Below are 22,148 nucleotides of genomic sequence, written 5' to 3'. Positions count from 1 at the left end.
TTTAAAGGCATGCCACTCTACTTAAAATCAAAAGCAAAGAGTTTAGCATGATACAAAAAGGTTTAGATTTAAGCCCCAATACCTCCCTGGTTTTGTTTATCTCTTGCCCCTGGAAAACCTAGGCTCTTCTCAATTCACCGCATGTGGAAAGAGCTCCCTGATTCCATCACCCTTCCTTCCACCTTTTCACTGGCTAAATCCTACAAGTCCTTCAAAATTCAACTCAGAGATCAATACTGCCTCTGAGCCTCCCGCCTACAGAAAAATGGGTTCTCTATGTGCTCCTTTAAGATCTTGTATAGAAGTCCCTTAGCAACTGGACTGCCTGTTCCTTTATGTAACAGTAAGCTCAGAAGTGGCAATGCCCATGTCTGAAAATGTCTTTGATAACTCAGGCTTTAAAACAGGCACATGGAAAATGCCTACTGAGTATTTGCTTAATGACCCAGTCCCCCCAAAATACTCTGACTGAAAACTAGCCAACACAGACTATGTAGTCAAGCCCACAACGACAAAAAACACAAGGTCTTATTTTACCTCTCCTCACTCCCCGCTACCAAATCACATAGCTTTCCTTTCATTCTGAGTGTAAAGATTTCATTATGTATAGGGTTTTTCTTATAAAGCTCTCTTCTTTTTGCCGATAGTTAGGTTTTACATGAAGTTTTTAGAATCTGTCCTGACTTCACTAAGATTAATGCTCTATACACACCCTCCCACCATAGCATAGATCTTGATAGGACCTTTAATATTGTCATGTGTATGGGACTCCTGTTACTCATCTTGGTGGGAAATACACATAATTAAACTCCAAAATAAACTTTCTACCTAGGGTTGTAGAAAGTTACTTAAATACTTAATGCTTGGTCACACGTTACTCAGTTATGAGTCTACATTGGGTTCTTTCACTCTTCTTTGCTCTGCCAGTGTAATGTTCTCCTTCAGCTTTTTTGAGGGATATATGGGAAACCTCATTTTGCTTGAATTGGAAATGTCTTCCTCAGGATTTCCTAGTTCTGTGTGTGGCACTTGTAGATAAACAGTAATTGCTAAATGGTGGCAAAATATTTTTTTGATCCTCTTGGAGGAGCACTGTTGAGGTGTATAACCTTGAGGAAAAGCGCACATATGATTTTATTTTATTTATTTTTATTAACATATAATGTATTACTTGCTTCAGAGGTACAGGTCTGTGATTCAACAGTCTTGCACAATTCACAGCGCTCACCAGAGCACATACCCTCCCCACTGTCCATCACCCAGCCACCCCATCCCTCCCGCCCCCCCTCCACTCCAGCAACCCTCAGTTTGTTTCTTGAGACTCTTAATCTCACATATGATTTTAAAACATTTACTCTTCCTTTGTTTCTGCCAAGTTTCCATCCCTGGCTATTTTTAAATATTAACATGCCGTTAGTTTTTACACAGACTTCAGAATTAAGAATTGGAAAGCGTAAGAATGTGCTGAAAAAATTAAAAATAAATTCTTTTGCCTGCAAGGAAGTGGGATGGAAGCAGGAAACTACTGATGCGGTAACCGGGATAACACACAACAGCCGTCTGTGTGACCCTTGGCAGGACTCAAGTGACAAAACAAGGTCTGGGAGAGTGCTCATTACCAGGTGTGGGACCCAGAAGATAAATACATTCTCATATGGTGAAATTGGCCTCGTGCCTTCAGCACCCATGGGGCATGGTGTATGTGTGTGTGCGCGCAGTCGGAGCCGTCAAGGTTGAACATTCTTAGCGTGGTGAGGAACCTGGGAGAGGAAGAGATGGGAAGTGCAGGACGTTAAGGCTGACATCGACGCTCAGTGCTTGCACTCCGTGTCGCTGCAGACTCAGTGTGAGCTCTAGACTGCCGACCCGGCATTTCAAGTGTAGCATGACCGGAAACATAAAATGGCGACATGGGTGCAAGGCCAGGCTGCCAGGTCAGACGCAGCAGGGGGCCCCTAGAAGAAGCAGGCGCTCCCGTGTAACTAGCGGTGGACTTCGAAGAAGTCAGGGACCATATTAAGATAGTCTTTCCTTTCTCTTGAGAATTTAGGGCATCATTTGTCATTTCATGAAAAGGAGAAAGGAATGTAAAGCTTTTCTTTCCACCTCAAATTAGAATTGCTTAGATTAAATATAATGTAGTTTAGAATGCTTAAGAGAGAAATCTAAGAGATTTGTTTTATGAAAGAATTTCACGGTTTAGAATAAAATTTTTGCTCTCTTCAATTGCAATGGTACATTTTTGTGTAATTCTGTTCTTAAATTTAGCAGAAAGTTTTGGTTTTCACTACACTTACATGTTCTAAATGCCACCAAGCTCAAAGTCACTACACCTCCAGGGGATATGTATGTGTCTGTTTTTTAAAAACTCGTTGCTTTGGTGACCCAGAAGCTTTCTTGACATTCTAGCACTTCAAATAAATACGAATCATTTAAAAAAAGAAAAGGAGTGGAATGCTCTTGTATGTCTTTTCATTTGGTAAAATGAGGAGACAGGATAGTCTGTCTCTAGGCATGGTCTTTTTGTCTAAGTTTGGCAAAGGGTAATTTCACGATATCAGCTCCTTGTGAAAATAACTGAAGCGTGTCCCCGTCTTCAGTTTTACTCATCTCTCCAATTCTGTGGTTGGGGAGGAGGGCGAGGGAGTGTGATAAGTATTCCTTGCATCTTTCTGGTCTCTCCTTCTGTAGCCCAGTGTAGCCTCATTGGCTCCTGGAATATGGTCCCCAGACAAGCCCTCATTGGGCCCTCTTTCCTGGAAACTCATTTTATACCCCAAATCCAAAAATCAAAGAAAAAAGAAGTGTAAAAATGTATGAAAATAAATACTGTAAGCACATGACATTACAAATATCAGTCATGCAAAGCCAAATGCTTGATGTAGAAACAGCATTAAGAGTCGTTTTGGGGGCGCCTGGGTGGGTTAAGTCGGTTAAGTGTCTGACTCTTGATTTCGGCTCAGGTCGTGATCTCCGAGTTTTGAGATCAAGCGCCATGTTGGGCTCCATGCTGCAGGTGTGGAGACTGCTTGAGATTTTCTCTCTCTCTCCCTCTGTCCCTCTCCACCTCCTCTTTCTGTCTCTTAAAAAAAAAAAAAATTGTTTTGGCACACATCACCTGTGCATTAGAAATGTTTAACTGAATCTAATTCTGAGAAACAGCCTGTAAGATGTCAAGACCTCTGCAAATCAGCTGGCCTGAACTCGGAAAGTATAAACATCCTGAAAGGCAGGGGAACTCTTCTAGATTAAAGGAAACTAAAGAGGCATAATAACCTAATGCAATGTGTGATCCTTCATTAGATTTTTTAAAATAACAGCTTTTTTGAGATATAATTCACAAGCCATAAAGTTATAACCCTTTTAAAGTATACAGTTCAGTATAGAGATCCTTGTTTGTTGTATTCACTGCTATGTCCACGTCTGACAGAGTTTTGTGTAGTAAACACCATTATCTAATTTCACTTTATACCGCACCAAAAGGAAGCCACATACCAGTCACTCCCCAACCTCATTCCCCCATCCCCACCCCCTGGCAGTTGCTAACCTACTTCTGTTTCTCTGGATTTGCCTCTTCCGGACATTTCACAAAAATGGAGTTGTATAATAGGTGGCCTTTTGTGTTTGGCTTTTTTACTTAATGTTTTCAAGGTTCATCTGGGCTATGTTATGAATCGATACTTCATTCCTTTTTGTTGCTGAATGACATTTCCTTATACGATTAGACCACATTTTGCTAATTCATTCATCAGTTGATGTATGTTGGGATTACTTTCACTTCTGAAATAAATATTGCTGCTATTATAAATAGTGCTGCTATAAACATTTTGTGTGGACATGTGTTTTCAGTTCTCTTGGGTGTATATATATATATACTTAGGATTAGAATTGCTGGATCATATGACAACTCTATGCTTAACTCTTTGAAGAAGTGCCAAGCTCTTTTCCCCAGTGGCTGCCCCATTTTACTTTCCCACCAGCAATAGATGAGGGTTCCAATTTCTCCACATTCTCAGCATTACTTGTTGCTTTCCATTTTTCTGAGTATGGTCATTCAAGTGAGTGTGATTTGATACCTTCTTTTGGTTTAGGTTAGCATTTCCTAGTGACTGATGATGTGGAACATCTTTTCATATGCTTGTTGGCCATTTTTATATCTTTGGGGAAATTTTTCAAATCCTTTGCCAAGTTTTAAATTAGAGTACTTACCTTTTATTGTTGAGTTGTAAGACTTCTTTATAAATTCTGTCTTTCCCTTATTGTTTTCCTTTCTGGAATGTCAGCTTTTTAAAGGTAGAGATCCTTGTTTGTTGTATTCACTGCTATATCCACGTCTGACAGTAACTATTTGTTGAATAAGTGAATGGTCATCTTTGGCCTTCTGTTCTTAAGAACGAGGCACTAAGATGCCGGCTGGAAGTTCTCTGTACACGGTGGTCTTGTCCCTGGTAGTTTTCATGCTGACTATTCAGCTAATGACTGTTGGGGGATTCTCCGAGACCAGCATCTGCCTTCGGGGGATCTTTCCTTTCCTGCAGAGAAGAACCCCCCACTTCCTTCCTTATGGGAACACTGGGGTTTTAGGCTGGCCGGAGTGGAAGCACAGCAACACATCCGTGGCTTTTGGTATTCTGGAAGATGAGAAAAGGAAGAGGGTGTGGTGGGTGGGGTCCCGCTTCTGACATGCAGACCGCCGTTCGGTGAGCTAATTTCTGCTCCACAGTGCAAGTCACCTGTGACGGGTATCCTGTCTCTTGTCCTGTTCACTTTCGCCAGAGAGTTATCCTCTGGTCTCCTGAGCGGTGGTGGGAACTTAGATATTCATCGTCTTTCTCACCTCCCCTCCATTCAGGCCCGGTTTCCCAGATGAATGGAGCCCAGAAGTCCTGGGTCTTGAGGGCTCCAGGGAAGAATCTGCCCTCTTTTTTCTGTTACCTACCTCTGTAGGCCCCGGATGTGCACCATGTTAAATCTCTCAACGGAGGCATTTTCTTCTTTTGTTCTTTTTGTCCTTGAAGGTTAATATACCTTTTATATTGATGGACTGTGAATTTTGAGTAGGCTTGAGAGGGGAAGGACATAAAAACATATAGTGTGCTGTTATTAACTGAAATCTCTGTGGTTGTTACTGTCAGGTTTAGTTTTGTATTTAGATGTTTGCTTGGGGTGTCCTGTCTCCCCCAGCCCTTGAGTATAGGCATTCCATCGTATGCTTATTTGTGCTCGCAGAGCCTTGCAAAGATTAACTGTTGGTTTGGTTGGCTGCTAGTGAGACAGTGGCAAGAGCATATTGTCTGCTTGGCCTTGGTTTCTTCTCATTTCATTTCAGTGTCTAAACTGCTTTTTCAAAAACCAAATTAAAATTGAAATCATGGCTGATAATAATTCTCTTTTTTTTGAAATAAACCTTTAAAAATGTTGAAATTGAATTGCTCGTTTGCTAATCTGATTTTTAGGAATGAGAGAACAAAGCGCTAGGAGTACCTTTAAATGACTCACAATTACTCACACAAATACATGTGAACTTGGGTGTGCAATTAGGCAGCTCATCACGTTGCAGATGCAGTTACACGCCTAAGTGCATGGCCACTCCCTCGGCTCACCCAGCTGCCTCTCTTGTGATCGGTTATTATTAAGCCCCAGCTGTCAGAATTTGAAAGTACATGCTGGTGCTCGTGGTGCCTTTCAACCAATAAGGGAGGAAAAGTTTGAAAGGAAATTTTCCTTTGGATGTATGAACAGTTGGTCTTAGTTGGCAAAATCCCATTCTGCCACTAGAGATACAGGCTATGCAATGAGAAAAATTAATAATCATAATGGTGGTCAGTGATGTTTACAGTATAACATACCTTCATTATCTCTGGTCTGCAATTCTGAAATCCAAAAAGCCCTGGCATTTTTTTAATAATTCACTGGTGGGAAAACCTGACTTGGCTTGCTTCATTGAGCCTCAAACCTGCCATGTGATGATGAAGTTCTTTTCCATCTTTATTTATCTCCAATCACTGGTGTGAATATGTGTAGGATTTTGCCGCGGAGATAGTAACATGTTTGAATATGGACCACTGACCCAGACCTCACCGAAGATTTTATGCAGTGTGCATACTATATTACCTTTATAAAATTCATAAAAAATCTGAATTTGAAGTTCTTTCTGGGCCCAGTAGTTTCTGATAAAGAATTATGGCTTCATAGTAAGAATAACAGATTTCTGATTAGATGTGACTTAAAATTCTTCAGGGGGATGAAACTCCCTCCCTACCTCTTAGCGTTTGGTTTGCTACTGCAGTGATTACTTTTGCTGCTCTTGATACTGTTTTTATTATTGCTCTAGTTCCAGAAGCAGATATTTATGTCTACTTAAAAATGTCCTGGAAACAGTTCTGTAACAGAATAATAGATAATTTACTTGGTTGCTAGATAGCAGAATTATTTTATATTCACAGTGTCCATTATTGCTTGTAAGTGTAGTTCTTATCTATTCAGTGGTGTCATTATAATGTCGAGTTTAAATTGAGTTTCAAGGATTAAAGGAGTATAAGATCACTAAAAGGTAAATTGATAATTCTTCTAACTAAGCATCTCCTGTATAATTAATGAGTAAAATATACATTAATTTTGCTAGCATTGAATTCTAAATATTTAGTATGGCAATTTTTACTGAATACATAATGATAACCTCTTCGGATTTTTCAAGGCCTAGCACAGATGTCTCCTTAAAAGCTATTTTGGCTGCCCGGCGCCATTTTAAAATCTCTCTGCCGTGACACTAATCATATTTATATTGTACTTCCTTGTTTTCCAAACTTGTTTTCCATATATTTGACATTTGGCACTTAGCTTTTGGTAAAAGCTCAGTTAACCTTTTGAATGAATGAATGAAGCTGAGGAAATTAAGAATTGTCTAGTCCATCCACAGAAGTATCGTTATATGTGAAACTTTTTTGCTGTTGGGTTACATTTTGCTACTTGTTTTTATAAAGTGGAACATAATAAGCCTGGAACTCAGTAAATACTTGATGAATAAAAATTGAATTAATATCTACTTCCTGACATTTAATGGAGCTAGTTTTACTCCTTGAACTTAATGGAATATACTTAAGTCATTTTTCCATGTGATGACGTGCTCTCTTACACTGTGATGGTTCTTTCTCCAGTTATCATTAAGAGATACCCTAATGCACACTATGCTGCAGCGCATTCTGAAAATTTTGTAAGAGAATATTTTTAAAAGTCAACTGTTTGTACTTGGATACATCATATACTTCTTTGTGTGCTAATAACAGTTGAAGTTTCCCAGCTTATAAGCCCATTTTAGTTCAAAGTTGCTTACTCTCTCTTGATAGGGTTCTATGAAATGGAGTAATTAAGAATTTTCTTAGTTGCTCAAGTTTTTTTAAGTCATTAAAAATTCAAGGTAATAATTTCAGGGAAATACAAATCAAAACTACAATGAGATAGTACCTCACACCTGTCAGAATGGCTAAAATCAACAACACGGAAAACAACAGGTGTTGTCAAGGATGCGGAGAAAGGGGAACGCTCTTACACACTGGTGGGAATGCAAGCCAGTGCGGTCACTCCAGAGAACAGTGTGGAGGTGCCTCAAACAGTTAAAAATAGAACTACCCTGGGATCCAGCAACTGCACTGCTAGTTATTTACCCAAAGGATTCAAAAATACTGATTTGAAGGGACACATGCACCCCGATGTTTATAGCAGCATTACCAACAATAGCCAAATTATGGAAACCGCCCAAGTGTCTATTGACTGATGATGAATGGATAAAGAAGGTGTGGAGTATATATATTTACAATGGAATATCATTACTTAGCCATCAAAAAGAATGAATCTTGCCATTTGCAACAATGTGGATGAGCTAGAGTGTATTATGGGAAGCAAAATGTCAGTCACCTTAAGATTTCACTCGTCTGGAATTTAAGAAACAAAACAGGTGAACACGGGGCGGGGGAAAGAGGCAAACCAAGAAACACTCTTAACTGTAGAGAAAAGACTGATGGTTAGGGGCAGGCGGGCTGGACGGGGCTGGGGTTAAGGAGCAAGGGCCCTTGTTGTGCTTGTTGTGATGAGCACGGGGGGTGTATGGAAGTGTTGAATTACTGTACTGTACACCTGAAACCAATATTACACGCAGCGCACTGGAATTTAAATAAAAACTTGAAGTAAACAAAAAAGATGATAATTTTAATTGCTGTTTTATGTTATCGGTTATTTTCTTATATTAATGGTTGGAAGATAATGAGATTATTTGGTTGTGTTCAGTAGCATTATAAGTAATGGAAGAAATGATGAGATTTATACCGACTTAGTGGTTTGCTTCTTTGTCTCTGATCATATGAATCATATATTGTTGTTGCTATTTTAACTACCCTTGATCTGTTAAAAACCATCCCTTTAGTAAATCCTCAGTCTTCATCTCTGCCCCAGGCCAACTCTGGCTGTGGCAAAGTGGAAGTTTCAAAAGTCGAGCGGTGGGAGGGCTACCTTCTGTGGACTCCAGAAGAATTTTCTCCCCGCTCTGTCATTTCTGTCCACTACCGGAATATACGGGAACTTTGGGTCTTAAAAGTAAGCCTGTAAAAGTAACATCGTAAAGGTAGTTTGTAACCATAGAGGCAGATGATCTCAGGCACATAGCATGTATTTTCATGTACTTTAACATCGGTTCTTCTCAAAGGGATTAGAGCAAGCAGATACTTGGCTGCATTGGAGTTGAGGCCTTCCCCGGGCAACGTGAGAAGGATTCTTTACCATTTGGGAGGACCACGTATTTCCGGCTAGATTGGTTGGTACGATGGTCACTGAAGTTGCTGAGGGGCCGCAGGAACCCTCCGTAGCAGTTGGTTGATTCAGTTTCCAGTTCGCTGCTGTGCTGACCTGTGACTTTAGGAAATTCTTATAAATCAAAAGTAGAAGTTCATTAATAGGTAATAGACGTTTAAAACAGAAGAATCTCCACTACTTTTCTGAAACAAAAAAAAAAACCTCTTAAGGTACATAAAAATGTAGATAAAGGAACAATACTCAGTTGTGGCTGAGGTACAGAAATAGCAATATAATGACAATACAGAAAACCTAGAAGCTTCTGACATAGTGAGAGTACTCCTGTGGTCAGAAAGGAGGCTTTCTTCAAGTTGTAAAGCCTGAAATTTAGGAAGTAAATTAACATATTTTTAAGGACTAATTGAAGGTTTAACATATTTTATGAGTGAGGACAACAAGGACTTTTTACACATTAATTAACCTTGTGGTCATTATGAGGACCTCAGAGAACTGTGCGTGGGGTTACGCCCTCCTTCCTGGCTAAGCTGACCACTGCTTTTGCAACCTAATGGTAGCCCTTTGAGGAAAGCTGGGATGTAGATAAAACCTGCAGTTTAATGCCAGTTAAATCAGTAATTTCAACTTTGTTATGGTTGTTCTGATGTTTCTTTTTCTTTTTTCCCCCCTGAAGAGGAACTAGGGAAATGTGATTAATAAACTCAACCCACTAGATTTCATTTTGTTTTTGATGGAAATATTTCCTCCTATAAAATTTAATGGCCATGAATTTGATTGCAGAGTTTATTTACCGTAACCAGACCTGCCCCAAGAGGCAGTTTAAAACAATTCCATTAGAATCCAGTTAACTAATCAAGATGAATGTTGTAGAACATTATAAAAAAGGACTTTTGTGAAAGTCAGTTCACATCTGGCCTGATATTTTGATATTCCTTCTCTTCACCCCCCCCAAGAAAAGTCAGTAAACACAGTATAATCTTCTTATTGTCTTTGAGACCTGTGGTTTATCACTGATTGAAGGCTTTTAAAAGTGAAACTGCCTCATTATGAAGTCTTTTGGTCACCATTGCCCCCTTGTCTAGGAGGTAGAATGGTCTTTCACCAAAAAGTGTTCTCATATCCAGTAGTTTTATGGTGAAGTATTGGAGTGTTTTTATCTGAGTAAGGAAAATTAAACAATTTCAAAAATACTTTTGCCAAACAGGACCCCTTAAGTCTTAGTACTCTGCGCGCATGGAATTCCTGAATGCACGCATACATCATGTACCAGTAGAGGTATTTGTGAAATGTACTGAAAGCACACTACTTGGCAGGTGATGTTCTAGGTACTGGAGATTCAGCATTTAGAACAGATGCAGTTCCTACCCTCCCACGAGGACAGGCTCTTGGATATTATATTCCAGAAAGATGACCACAAGTGTACTTACGTTCTGCTTAGAAGAAGAGAAGGTTTCTGCCTCAGGTCCTACTCCAGCATGTGGCAGAGCTTTGCGTTTGCTTTATGACTGAGGGGAAGTTGTGAGTGCCCGAGCTGTCGCTCTCTGTGATTTTCCCCGCTGGCTCATGAGTTCACTCCAACCCGAAGTCCCTCCGTATGTGATTTTCGGTGTCCCTGCTATTTGTTCCTGGCCTCGCCCGTCTCGGTACAATCTCCGTCTCTGGATGTACACGGCTGAGTGGGTGTGTGCATGTGCTCTGCTAGATTTCTTGTCCCAGTGAGATTTTAAACTCCTTCAGGGAAATCATGGTCAGTGACTTTGGTTTCATGCAGTGCTTTAGATGTAGTAGCATTTATTAGTATTCGTTGACGTCAAGCTACTTTCCTAAAATTGCTTAAATCATAGCAGTTTCTTTAAAAAGTATTCTACATTGAATTTTTTTTTTAATGCCTTGCATTTCTTTAAGGTTTGTCTTTCATGGTTAGAGTCAAACCACTTGGTGCATCAAAACCTTTACTTTAAAAAAAATTGCATAGATGATGCCAATATGAAACTTCTTGCTAGGACTCCTTTTACGCTCATTAAGCATGGTTTTTCATGTTCACAAGTGCCATAGCCTTTGGGGTGGGGCGGATCACCCTTTCTAGTCAGGCGCAATAATACTGCTTTAGTTTGGCCATGTCTGACATTTACCTGGTTTTGACTGGAGGTGGTATCAGACCCTGTTTTTCTTTGTTACAACTCTCTCCCTCCCACCTTTCCTTCCCCAAAAAGTTTAAGCTAGATTTAATCATTTCCATTATGATTTTTGTTTTTCTCCTGTTTGATTACTATCACAATAGACAGGGCAGTAGTCATGGGAAGTTCCATTTTGTCAGAGCCCAGGGTTGTTCCTTGTGAAAGCCTGCAGCTCAGTGAGGCTTTCAGCCGCAGGGCCTTCCCGCTAAGCAGCGGTGCTTCCTTTGGATAAGCTTTGACCTTGGTGGGTGAGGCACCGTGCTGGGAGAGATGTGTATCCACAGCAAAAAAGTAAAAAGCAGTCACGGTATGTTATGGAAGTAGGATTACAGAAGGAACTATTCCTATTTTAGGAGTTATAAATTCTGTTCAACTTTTATTTCTCCCTAACTTGTGGGTCTTGGCGACCTTTTAGGTTAAGTCTGACGGATTCTATATACAGAATTTTAGTTTTTAATGAGTTAAGTGAAGTGGACCACACGTGAACAAATATGATTATCAAGTACTTAGTTGAGAACCCCTAAAAAGAGGGTAATTCTCATTTTAGCCTTCCGTTTGAAAACGGCAAACTTAAAAAAATCTTTCATACCAAATATGCTTTGTAGATTTTAGTAATCTTTCGAATAAAAGAGGTGATAGATAAGTGGATGTTATTTTTTTGTATTTTGATAGTGCTAATATAAAATCTTTTGAATAAAAGAGGTGATAGATAAATGGATGTTATTTTTTTGTTTTTTGATAGTGCTAATATAAAAATATTCGTTAATATCTTTACATTCCAGACAGATTTTTCCTTTACAGGCCTAAATTTTTCCTACTTTATTTTCTTCCATTATATACTTGTTGATTATGCATATTGCAGTTATTTTTCAATACTTCTGATAGGAACAAGGATTTTTAAATTTTATTTAAGAAAATCTGGTGTAAAATAACTCTTAGTTGGTGTGGTGAGAATGTACATGTGCTAACCTTTTGATCAACACTGGTAGGTTTTGGGTCCTGCTCCCAGGTGGTGTTCGTTCCTGGACAACTTGACAGAAGAATTAGAAGAGAATCCTGAAAGCACGGTTTATGACGATTACAAATTTGTCACAAAGAAAGACCTTGAAAATTTAGGTAAAAAAAATTATGATAAAATTTTTAAAAAATTATTCGGGGGGGTGAGTTTTGAATGTACGAGGTAGTAGAGTCACATTTATCTGATTTTCCAAATCTTCTCTTTCTGCCAAATCAGATATTAAACTTGCTATGTATATTGTCAGGTTTGTAATCTCTGCTTGGAGAAAGGTTGAGAGAAAGGCAACCTACTGAAGCTTCTTTGTGTTTTAAACGAGGAATGATTTTCTTCAGCACGCTAGCTATGCGTAGAAAAAATGTCAGCAAGGTGGTGATTTTCTTCAAGTCCTGTTTGAGTATGAGGTTTTGGAAAATATCTCAGAGACTGCACATAAATGACTTCTGGCTCCCTTTTAAGTTTGCTTGTAGAAGACCCCATCCAAAACTTGGGAACCCGATTGAATCCTCAGATATGTAGAACCTTACAGTTACTTTAGGCTTAAAGGTCACAGACCCAAGAAATGCCTTTTACCAGCAGCCAGCATTGTGGGGCTTATCATGTGCCAGGTAAGATTCTGGATGTTTACATGCAACTCTTGATCCTCCCCACTCCACGGAGTGGATATGGGTATGACGCCATCTTATAGATAAGGAGACGGAGGCACTGGAAGGTGAAACTAGCTTGCCAGAGGCTTCAGTCATGAACATGAGGGTTGGGGTTTACGCCTAGAGCGTTACGCGCTTCACCTCAGCCACACCAACCCGTCGGAAGAGTGCGTGTGTCTCAGGTGACGGGTGCTACTTCATAGGATAAGGAGGGGAGATTTTGCTGGTCTAGTTCTGTCACTGGAGAAAGGCTGCACAGAAAACGATGGAGAGTGGGCAAACCTCGAGGACCCCTGCTCCACGAGTCTAGGCAACTTAGTTGTCTGTGGGACAGATAGACGTACGGCAGCAGTTAAATGTTACAAGAAAATAGAATCATGTCATAAATAAACCGAGAGGTTTTTGAACTTTATTTCATAGCACAGCTAATCTAGGCAGAATTCATTTTCTACCATTTACCACCAAAACAACTCTTTACATTTTGATGTTTAAAGAGAAAAGACTTGTAGTCTTAGCCTTTTAAAAATGATGCCGGGATAAAATATGGTAAAGTAGGATCTTCCTACTGATGTGCCTTCCTAAATATCCCCAGTGTAACTTTTACACTATGCTGTGTCACACTCACCTCCATTCTTAAATCGGAGGGAAAAAGTCATTGCTGTTTTGCAAAGTTTTTTAAAACTACTGTGTTTAGTTCATTTTCGGGTGCTTGTTTAGTCTCTTTTACTATTGTCATTTTGGGTACTTGTTTAGTCTCTTTTACTGTGTTTATTTTGGGTGAGGAAGGCAGTTATAAAGCATGGTATTTCCCAAAACATGTTTCATGGAATATTGTGCTGGAATGTTGGACGAAGTGCACCATGGCTAACACCATGGCCATCAGAGGGAGACTGACGGGTGCGTGCCCCACATCTTCTGCTTAGTATCTGCATGACTTGACCAGTTTACTGAACCTCATTAAGCCTTGGTTTTCTCATCTATAAAATGAGAATGATAATGGGAAAGAACATGCCCTTCTTTACATTATTGTAATAGCATGCTTTGTGTTTGGAAATTATGGGAGATAATCCCCCCCCCCCCCCCGCCCAGCTGTTCCTACCTGGTGGTATAAAGTTGGCAAGTCACTGTTGATGTCAGGATTATTTTTCAATTTGAACTGGTTCACAGAATCCAAACATCTGAGAACCACTAGCATAAAGAATCCTTTGCCAGTCTTTTATAGTTCACAAAGACTTTTTCATCATTTTTATGCTTAATGACATTTAAAATAAATAAGGGTGACACTGCTTAACGTGGATTAAATTTCCTCCATAGTTGGTGAAGATTAGTGGTTCTCATCCTTACAGTTTTACTCCAAAGTGAAATCTTATAATCAGAAGTGAAATCTTAACTATAATCTTACTATAATATAAGAAAAAATGGTTTAATTTTCATCAAGATTTCATAAGGATCTGCCTTCTTCTGATTAACTCCCTCCAGGGCTCACGCACCTCATCGGATCACCTTTCCTCCGGGCATATATGCATGGATTTTTCATGGATATAAGACTCTATCACAAGGTAAGTAGACTACACTTATTTTAGGTGATTAATGAGCCATTTCTTCTCTATTTACTTGCATTTTGCAGAACATGCTTATGATTTGTAAGAGAGCTGCCTCTTCTTTGGCAGAATAGTCATGGTGTTGACGAAACATGCTATTAAATATGACTTTTATTTTTGAACTTTTTTTCCACTTTGAAAAGGTGAAATTGATGGTAAATCCATTTGCTTATGAAGAATACAGGAAAGATAAGATCCGACAGAAAATAGAAGAAACCCGCGCACAGAGAGTCCAATTAAAGGTAGATATTGTGCTCTACTCACTATTGAGTTTACCAGAAAAGTACTACATTTTCACTTTGTGTGTTATTCCAAAGAAACCTGCCATCTGCTTCTTCGTTGCCCCCCTCCCTTTTTTTTTAAGATTTTATTTATTTGAGAGGGAGAGAAAGCACGAGCAGGGGGAGTGGCAGGGGGAGAAGCAGGCTCCCCGCGGAGCAGGGAGCCCGATGTGGGACTCGATCCCGGGACCCTGGGATCATGACCTGAGCCGAAGGTAGACACTTAACCGACTGAGCCACCCAGGCGCCCTCGTTTTCCCATTTTTAGTTTACATCTTCTCCTAATAGTTTTGATCTATTTTATTGGTCATGAGGGCGGATACTCTTTACAGTTTGAACATGATGGATTCTATGGCAGTGATATTATGGGAAATAATGCCAGAGGGACTGGTATCATCAGCCCTTCCAGGAGAATGTGACGGAATTCTCAGATGGGTTTTCAGTGTTTGGAGTGTTGAGGCTTTGATAATCCCCATTTCTTTCTGACATTTGGCAGTATCTGAGGCTATCTGGTTGGGTCATGGTCATCAGACTACATCAGGGTCCAGACAGGAATCAGATCACCTAGTTCTGTGAATAGAATTTAATGTAAAGAATGTTAGAGAACTGAGGCAGAAACCGTAAGGATAGCGCCTGGAGAGGTGTGGCTGCAGGAAGCAGCCTCAGGGCTGGGGGGCGGGGAGGAGGCGGTGCTGCTGAGACCCCGGCCTGTGAGGAGGCTGCAGCCAGTGCTGGCGCGCTCTTTCCCTGAGAGTGTCAGAAAACGGCCCGCTGGAGTCCCGCCCTCTGCTGGAACCACCTGCTTGCTGCCCGGGTGAAGAGCTGTGGCCTCGCGCTGCCCGCCCAACAGCAGACAGACAGGGAAGCCCAGCCCCCTCTGCCTCCCGATCTCGCTGGCAGCCCCACTGGGTTATGGTTCACCACCAGGTGACACACTCTTTTCTAACTGGGCATTGGCAATAAATAAATACACACATACATAAATACATACGTCTACCCATATATACGTAAGTATGCATCTGTACACACACACTCAGTACCAAAGACTGTTTCCCTTATTGCAGATTATTTGTGAAGTTTTCTAGGAGTGTTGAATGTGCGTGTGTTGGCAAGGGGGAGACTAGGATGTGTAGAGTACTTTTGTCCCATTCTTTGCATTACTTGTCAAAGTTGTATTTTACAATGGAACATAAAGCACTGAGTGGAAAAGGACAATAAAGAGCTCACAACTTTTTCCTGAGAGTTGTCAGACTCACATCTAGAATTCCCCTTAGAAATTTGCTGTTTCAGGAGCAGCGAATAGTGCATTTAGCATTATTAGTAGCGTTTCAGGGGTTCCCTGAACCCCAGCCAGAGGCTGCAATAGCAGGCCTGCTGGCTTCCAGTTCATCAGCGAGGGGCCTGGCCCTCTGAGGCCGACGTCGGCCGAACACAGCTTCTCCCAGCTCGCTCCTCAGTATGCCGGGAAAGACGCCGGGTGAGGGCAAGTACTCCCAGCTGATAACGCCACGTGTGTCCACATTGTTTCGTCCTCTGGGGATAATGAAATTTTAAAAAGAATTGGAGGGGCGCCTGGGTGGCTCAGTTAGTTAAGTTTCTGACTCTTGATCCCAGCTTGGGTCTTGATCTCAGAGTGTTGAGTTTGGGCGCCACATTAGGCTCCACGCTGGGCATGGGGCCCACTTAAAAAATAAATAAGAAGTTTCCTGTTTGTGAAATTATACTCCTTACAGAACTGTTAACTTTTAGAGCTAAAATGTAGGTATTTAATACACCTTTTTTTTTTCTTCTGCTAGAAATTGCCCAAAGTTAACAAAGAACTAGCACTTAAATTAATTGAGGAAGAGGAGGAAAGGCAAAAATCTACCTGGAAAAAGAAAGTTAAGGTAAGATTTTATAAGGCAATGAAGACATACATAAATTGTTCCTATATTTTCTTAGTAGTAACTTTTAATTATGTTTTTTCTTTCTTCCTGAAAAATACGTGTAGCTTTTTTCACCCCTGCTTATGGGATAGTGTATGCTCAGTATGGGAAGTTTGGAAAAATAGAAAAGAACATAAAGAGTGTCATTTATATAATTCTACCTAGAGAAGGGCATCATTAATATGTTAGTGAATTTCCTTCCTGTCTTATTTCTCTTAAAATTATAAGCTGTAATAGATAATATAAGATGTTTATCTTGGTTGCATAAAGTAACACAAGTGGTTTCCCATTTCATTAAAAATTCTTCATAAATACTTTTGAGAGCTGCATATACTCTTAAGGATGTATAATTTATTTAATCCTTTTATTGTTAAATATTTAAATTGCTTGTTGTTTTTCTTTGTTCTGACTAGATCTGTTTATAATTCCAGAATTAATTAATTTTTATTTAGACTTGGCGTTATCAGGAGCATGCACGCTTATGTGTAACTGCTTCTTACCTTCCTTTACTAATGTGAATATGGATGAAGATCAGTCATGAAATAAATAAGGGTTAGTGTTTCATGTCGCTGATATTATCAAGACAGGGGGAGATTTTTCTAGTTTTCCCACATATGTGAGGACTTCTCATCATCTGCTTAGACGAGCAGGCAGGCAGATCACTCAAGCTTGGCTCTTTGCTAGAATGAGTTATAAAGATCCGATCTCTCAGGAGCCCGCGGGCCCCGGCTCTGCGTGAAGGGCCTGACCTTGGAACTTCGGGCCAGCTGTGTTATGCTCGAAGGAGATTTTTGTTTGCTTGTTTATTCTTCTCTGTTCTCTTGCTGGTTTCTAACCAGGTAAGTGAATGGGACACAAGCCAGCTCTTTGTGTGTTTTTGTTCCACCACTCCCTTCCCTGATGCCAGTGGACTTCAGCTGAAGGCTCTTGTTTCTCACTAGCTTCTTGCTTCGTGATCTCGGGCTTTACCGGGGCAGGGTTTTTTCTTCTATCACATGCAAAGATAGGAGAAGAGAGAGGGTGTTCTTGGAATGCTGTGATTTCTAAGTGGAGTACACACCACTCACTTCCTCTCCTCTGCCTCCTCGTCCTGGGAGCATCTTCCCATCCTGGCCTAGTAGGTTTTTTAAATATGTTATTTAAATCTTGATTTTTTAGAAGCCTCTCTTAAGTAAATCCATAGATGACTTTTGTTTCCATTTTCCTTATGTGACTAATACACCAGCATTGAAACAATTACTTAAACTTACTATAGACATGTATATCCACGTGCTGTGTCTATGGCCCCTCCTAATTAATTCACATCAGGGCATTAAGTGTGTGCGTGGATCTTAAAGTGCTTGAAATGGAAGTGCTTCCTCCTGTGTTGACTCTCTCCTCAGAGTATTCACCTTGATTTTCTTGTTAGCCCAGCCTGAGGATGATTTAGGGAGGTAACTTTTCAACTTCATCATGTCGTTTTACAAGCTAAATGGAAGTGATCTTTGGATTACGTGCCCGAAAGCTTCAGGAGGAAGAGTGTGGGCCTGATGGAGGATGGAGATGTATGCATTCCTATCTATGTTTTATGCTTATGAGTCCTTATCTATAATGGTACATATCTTAATATTACAGAGAGTAAGACACTTAGATTGTAACTTCAGTACTTGTGCAGTATGGCATAGTCAGTTTAGGAGTCTTTTAAAAGGCCCTGGTGATTATGAAGATGTGGGAAAAGTATCCTGCCCTCACCTCGCACCCCCTTTCTTTTGCAGACTTTCATTGGGGTTGGGGACAGCCAGAGAAGGTTTCTAACACAGATGGTCCTCCCTGGGGTGGACCCTGGGGGGTCTAACCCAGGTCCTCCCTGGGGTGGACCTCCCATGGGGTGCAGGCGAGTAAAAATGACTGTGTGAGCTGAAAACACATAAAGCGATCTTATTAATAGTCAGTGGGAAAAGTCATGATTGTGCATTTGAAAATTTTTGTCAGAATGTTGATAGGGTCATCCTGTCAAGAATCCTCCGTTGGGCTATGTCCTGCTTCTACTGCAGTACCAGGAGGAACAACCTTCAAAATTCTTACCTTCTTTCATCAAGCAGCGTTGTCTCTCTGGCTCCTGGAAGCTGGAAGTCCTCTTTTTGTAAAAGCTACATCCCCTGATAAAACTCTGCTACAAAGTGGTACTTGTAAAATGTGCCCCTGATTTGCTTTTTGGTGGCTCGCTGACCCAATTCCGGGCCTATCATCAGAGCTCGGTTTCTTTCTGGAAATACTTAGAAGTTTTTTAGAAATCTCAGGCTGTTATTAGACAAAGTTTATATGATTTGATGTTTAACGTGGTTATCTAATTAAAATGAAGACCTTAAAAACCACTCATGAATTAAGGAAAGAACCCCTCATAATGTAAAGAATACTTGAAAGAATTGTTCCATCTATCAGCAGTTCGTTAGTCTTGCCTTTGAACTCAGTTCTGCGAACCCTCAAGAGCTTTCATAGCTCTGATGACTTCTGATGTGAAAGCCAGTATGGTTTAGTTCTGCTTTGGCCCCAGCTGGAATTTCTTGGAGGCAGACAGTTAAATCTGTTCCCGAATATTGCTGCCACTGATAACATCGTTGAAGTGTAATAAGGTGTGTTCTGTTCCGTACTGATGCTGCGCCTGCAGTGCGAACGGACCCACTCTCTAATGTCAAGAAGCATTATCTGGACCTTATCCAAACTTAGACATTTGGTGGTGTTCATTCATTTTTGCACCGAATCCGTATTGCAACCCCCTGTGTGCATAGGCATCTTGGAGAGGCATGGCACCCTGGTGATTCCTTGGATTTGAAAGGGTTTGAGCCATTTTTCTTACAAGTGTCATTTCCTGGCTGTTGGCCTCTTCTACCAGTTTTTCACTGTTGCCTTGGAGTCTTGGATAAACGTCGTTCTCTTGGATTCTGCGGCAGCTCAGTCGTGTGTGGTCCTGCACGACATCTCCGGGCCGAGCGTACTCTCACCTGGGCGGTGCACGGGAGAGGTGCCTTAGCCTGCAGGTTTATTGGATACCATTAAGAGTATATTTTAAAGAGTAATTCATCTCTCTAGGGAAAAGATAGAGCCATGCATAGACACTGGGTTGGATCAGATCAGTTTTAACATGCCAAATATTTTTTTTAACGTTTTTTAGTACCAATTAAAGATTGTTTTTGGCTTTTATTACAGTTTTAAACACGTAGTTTTTAAAACTAAACGTTTCTCCAGGGTTTGTTAGGAACGTTGGCTGTCCCTCTGTCCTTCTCTCCGCGCCCCCCCCCATGTTCCCCCCCGTCTGCACCTGTCCGGAGACAAACACTTTGGCACTTTTAGCGGATTACTTTATTATAAAGCTCCAAGTCTCTTAATATTGCCCCTAATGCTCCTTCTTGGCTTTTAAATGTCAGGCCAGTTATCTTTCATCTTTTGATGACCTTCCTTCCTGGTAAGTTCTGCTGCAGCTTGGGACAGTCAGCACTCAGCACTCAGCTTTTTGGGACTGTGCGCATGCTCTTCCCATACCAGGCGGAGTCAGGTGGCCATCTGGGGTTATGTTTCCCGTCCAGCCTCCGTCTTCCATGGATTTAGTGGTTGGCTTTTTCTTTGTTTTCTATACGGTGATTACTGGTTAGCCCTCAGTCCTTTGCTGGTTGTCTAACTCTCATCTCAAGATGTTTATAGGAATATCAGTTGTTACGTTAACTTTTCTTTTCCTGACGGAGTCTCTTCTGATGTGTCGGCCTCTGTCCATTCTGGACTAGCCACCTCTGAGTGCTGGTCTACAGTCAGCATCCTGGGGATGCACTCCACCTCCGCCCTGTGTGGGATGCAGAATTAAAAGGACCTTTAGTTTTCTGAAGGAATATGTTTCCAACCCAGACAAGCAGGCAGTCAGTGTAAGGGTATGGTGAAGAGATTTTCAAACGTGTAGGTTCTCAGCAACAACCACACATTACATTTATGTGCTTATTTTCCTCAGGAAGTTCCTTAGGATTTTCTCCTCCAAAATAAGAGAGTAAGGCAAGGGAGAGGAGGCGTCCAAGGAAGCCCCCCACGGATGGCTGTGGGCTGGTCTTCCCTCCATTAACCCACCCCACAGTACCCGCCACCGTGTAGGCCCGTTCAGTCCAGACACAGGCTCTTCAGTGCTGGGGGATTTCCTTGGGGGAAAAGAAATGTTTAAGTAGTTTTCCTCTGCTGTGATCTCAGATCATTTGTTTATATTTAGGAGTGAAGGACCTACAAAAGCTTAGTGGAAACTCCGAGGTGGGGAGACAGGATTCACCACTCACTCTGTGGTGACCTAGCCAAACTCTTTATTTGGGGAAGCTCCAAATAGCAGTATCTCTTCGGCCTTTCTCTTAGCTGGTCAGATTCTCCTGTTTGGAGGGTGATGGCCTGGCTCCCAGCGTTCTGAGAACCTTCGTCAGGAGGGCTTGGGGTGTGGGGGCGGGGCGGCATTGCAGCCCCTTTGTGCCACATGCTTCCCTAGCCCTCAGGGTGCTGCTGCCCCTGCAGGCACCCCTTCCCCTCCAGGGACGGCGCCTCTCCTGGGACAGGGAGGGTTGAGGCCTGCCTTTCATCTTCCCAGAATCACTGCTCCGTTTCTTTTTGTTTTCCTTATCCTTAAGGGTCGTGTCTTCTTTAAGCCCATTTTCTATTGCTTTCCTGGGGTTTTAGCAGATATTAGAAGGAGTTGCTTATGTTCAGACTACCGTCTTTACGCAGAAGTCTGCACCACAGACATCACAGTGTTAATTTCATAGACAGCATTGAAGGAATGGACTTGTTTCAAATGTTAAGCCTTCCTCGTAGGTGACTATGTCGGGACAGAATATCCATAGTAAGCATCCTACTCAAATCTACAGGTAATACTTCTTTGAAGTAGGGCTGTGGTAGGAATAGTGCTTTGAGATGTTTTTCAAATTTGAATGGCAGGTGTTTAGCATATGTGCATGTGTGCTTCTAGGGTAGAGAGCTAGCCAGACACTTACAAACTGCTGTAGAGCATCACTGACTACATCTGATCCTTCTCCTTTTGTTAAGTTAGCTGTGAAAACAAACAATTAGACTAGGAAAAATCTCCAAGAGAAGTATTTTTATAGCTAGGCCAGAAGAGTTATTATCTTATAGTTGTTCATCCAAAACATATTTGTCTTGAGGCAATACAATTGATTTGTTTAAAATTAAGAAAAAAACTTGAGAATACTAGCAGCATATTTTTTGTAACGTGTTTCTCTATTACTGAATGTGATTCTTTAATGACTACGCTAAGAATTTATACAATTTAGCCTCCTTCTCTCACGTGAGACCTGGCATGTTGTTCCCGGGCATCTAATAGTGTTCATCAGAATCCAGATGACCTTCTCCCTAAAGATCTAATTTCCTTAGAGCAGTTTTAGGTTCACAGCAGAACTTAGGGGAAGTCACAGTTCTCTCCCGTGTGCCCCCCGCGCCCACACGTGCACAGCCTATCCCCCTGTCCACATCCCCCACCAGAGGGGACATTGGTTAACTTGGTGAATCTATGCGGACACATCATACATCGTCATCGCCCAGAGTCCATAGTTTACATTAGGCTTGGTGTTGTACGTTCTGTAGGTTTGGACAAATGTATAATGACATGTATCCACCATTAGAATATCATACAGTATTTTCACTGCCCTAAAACTCGTCTGTGCTCTGCCTGTTCATCCTTCCCTC

The 22,148-nt window shown here is 41.2% G+C and overlaps 1 protein-coding gene across 1 annotated transcript in view; it reads left to right on the top strand.

Annotated features, from left to right (window-relative positions):
- The window catches only part of NOL10 (nucleolar protein 10), an 84,282-nt gene that overhangs the window by 46,717 nt on the left and 15,417 nt on the right, over window positions 1-22,148 (top strand). The window contains exons 14-17 of the mRNA XM_025867731.2: window positions 11,969-12,095; window positions 14,121-14,200; window positions 14,386-14,484; window positions 16,320-16,409. Of these exons, the coding sequence (XP_025723516.2) occupies window positions 11,969-12,095; window positions 14,121-14,200; window positions 14,386-14,484; window positions 16,320-16,409 (396 nt within the window). The remainder of the gene's footprint in view (window positions 1-11,968; window positions 12,096-14,120; window positions 14,201-14,385; window positions 14,485-16,319; window positions 16,410-22,148) is intronic.

This window comes from Callorhinus ursinus, unplaced genomic scaffold (genome assembly GCF_003265705.2).
Source record: "Callorhinus ursinus isolate GAN/ISIS: 27379988/994484 unplaced genomic scaffold, GSC_fseal_2.0 scaffold10, whole genome shotgun sequence".
NCBI classification, from domain to species: domain Eukaryota; kingdom Metazoa; phylum Chordata; class Mammalia; order Carnivora; family Otariidae; genus Callorhinus; species Callorhinus ursinus.
Note: the sequence above shows the minus strand (reverse complement) of the source record. Positions and strands in the feature narration are given on the sequence as shown.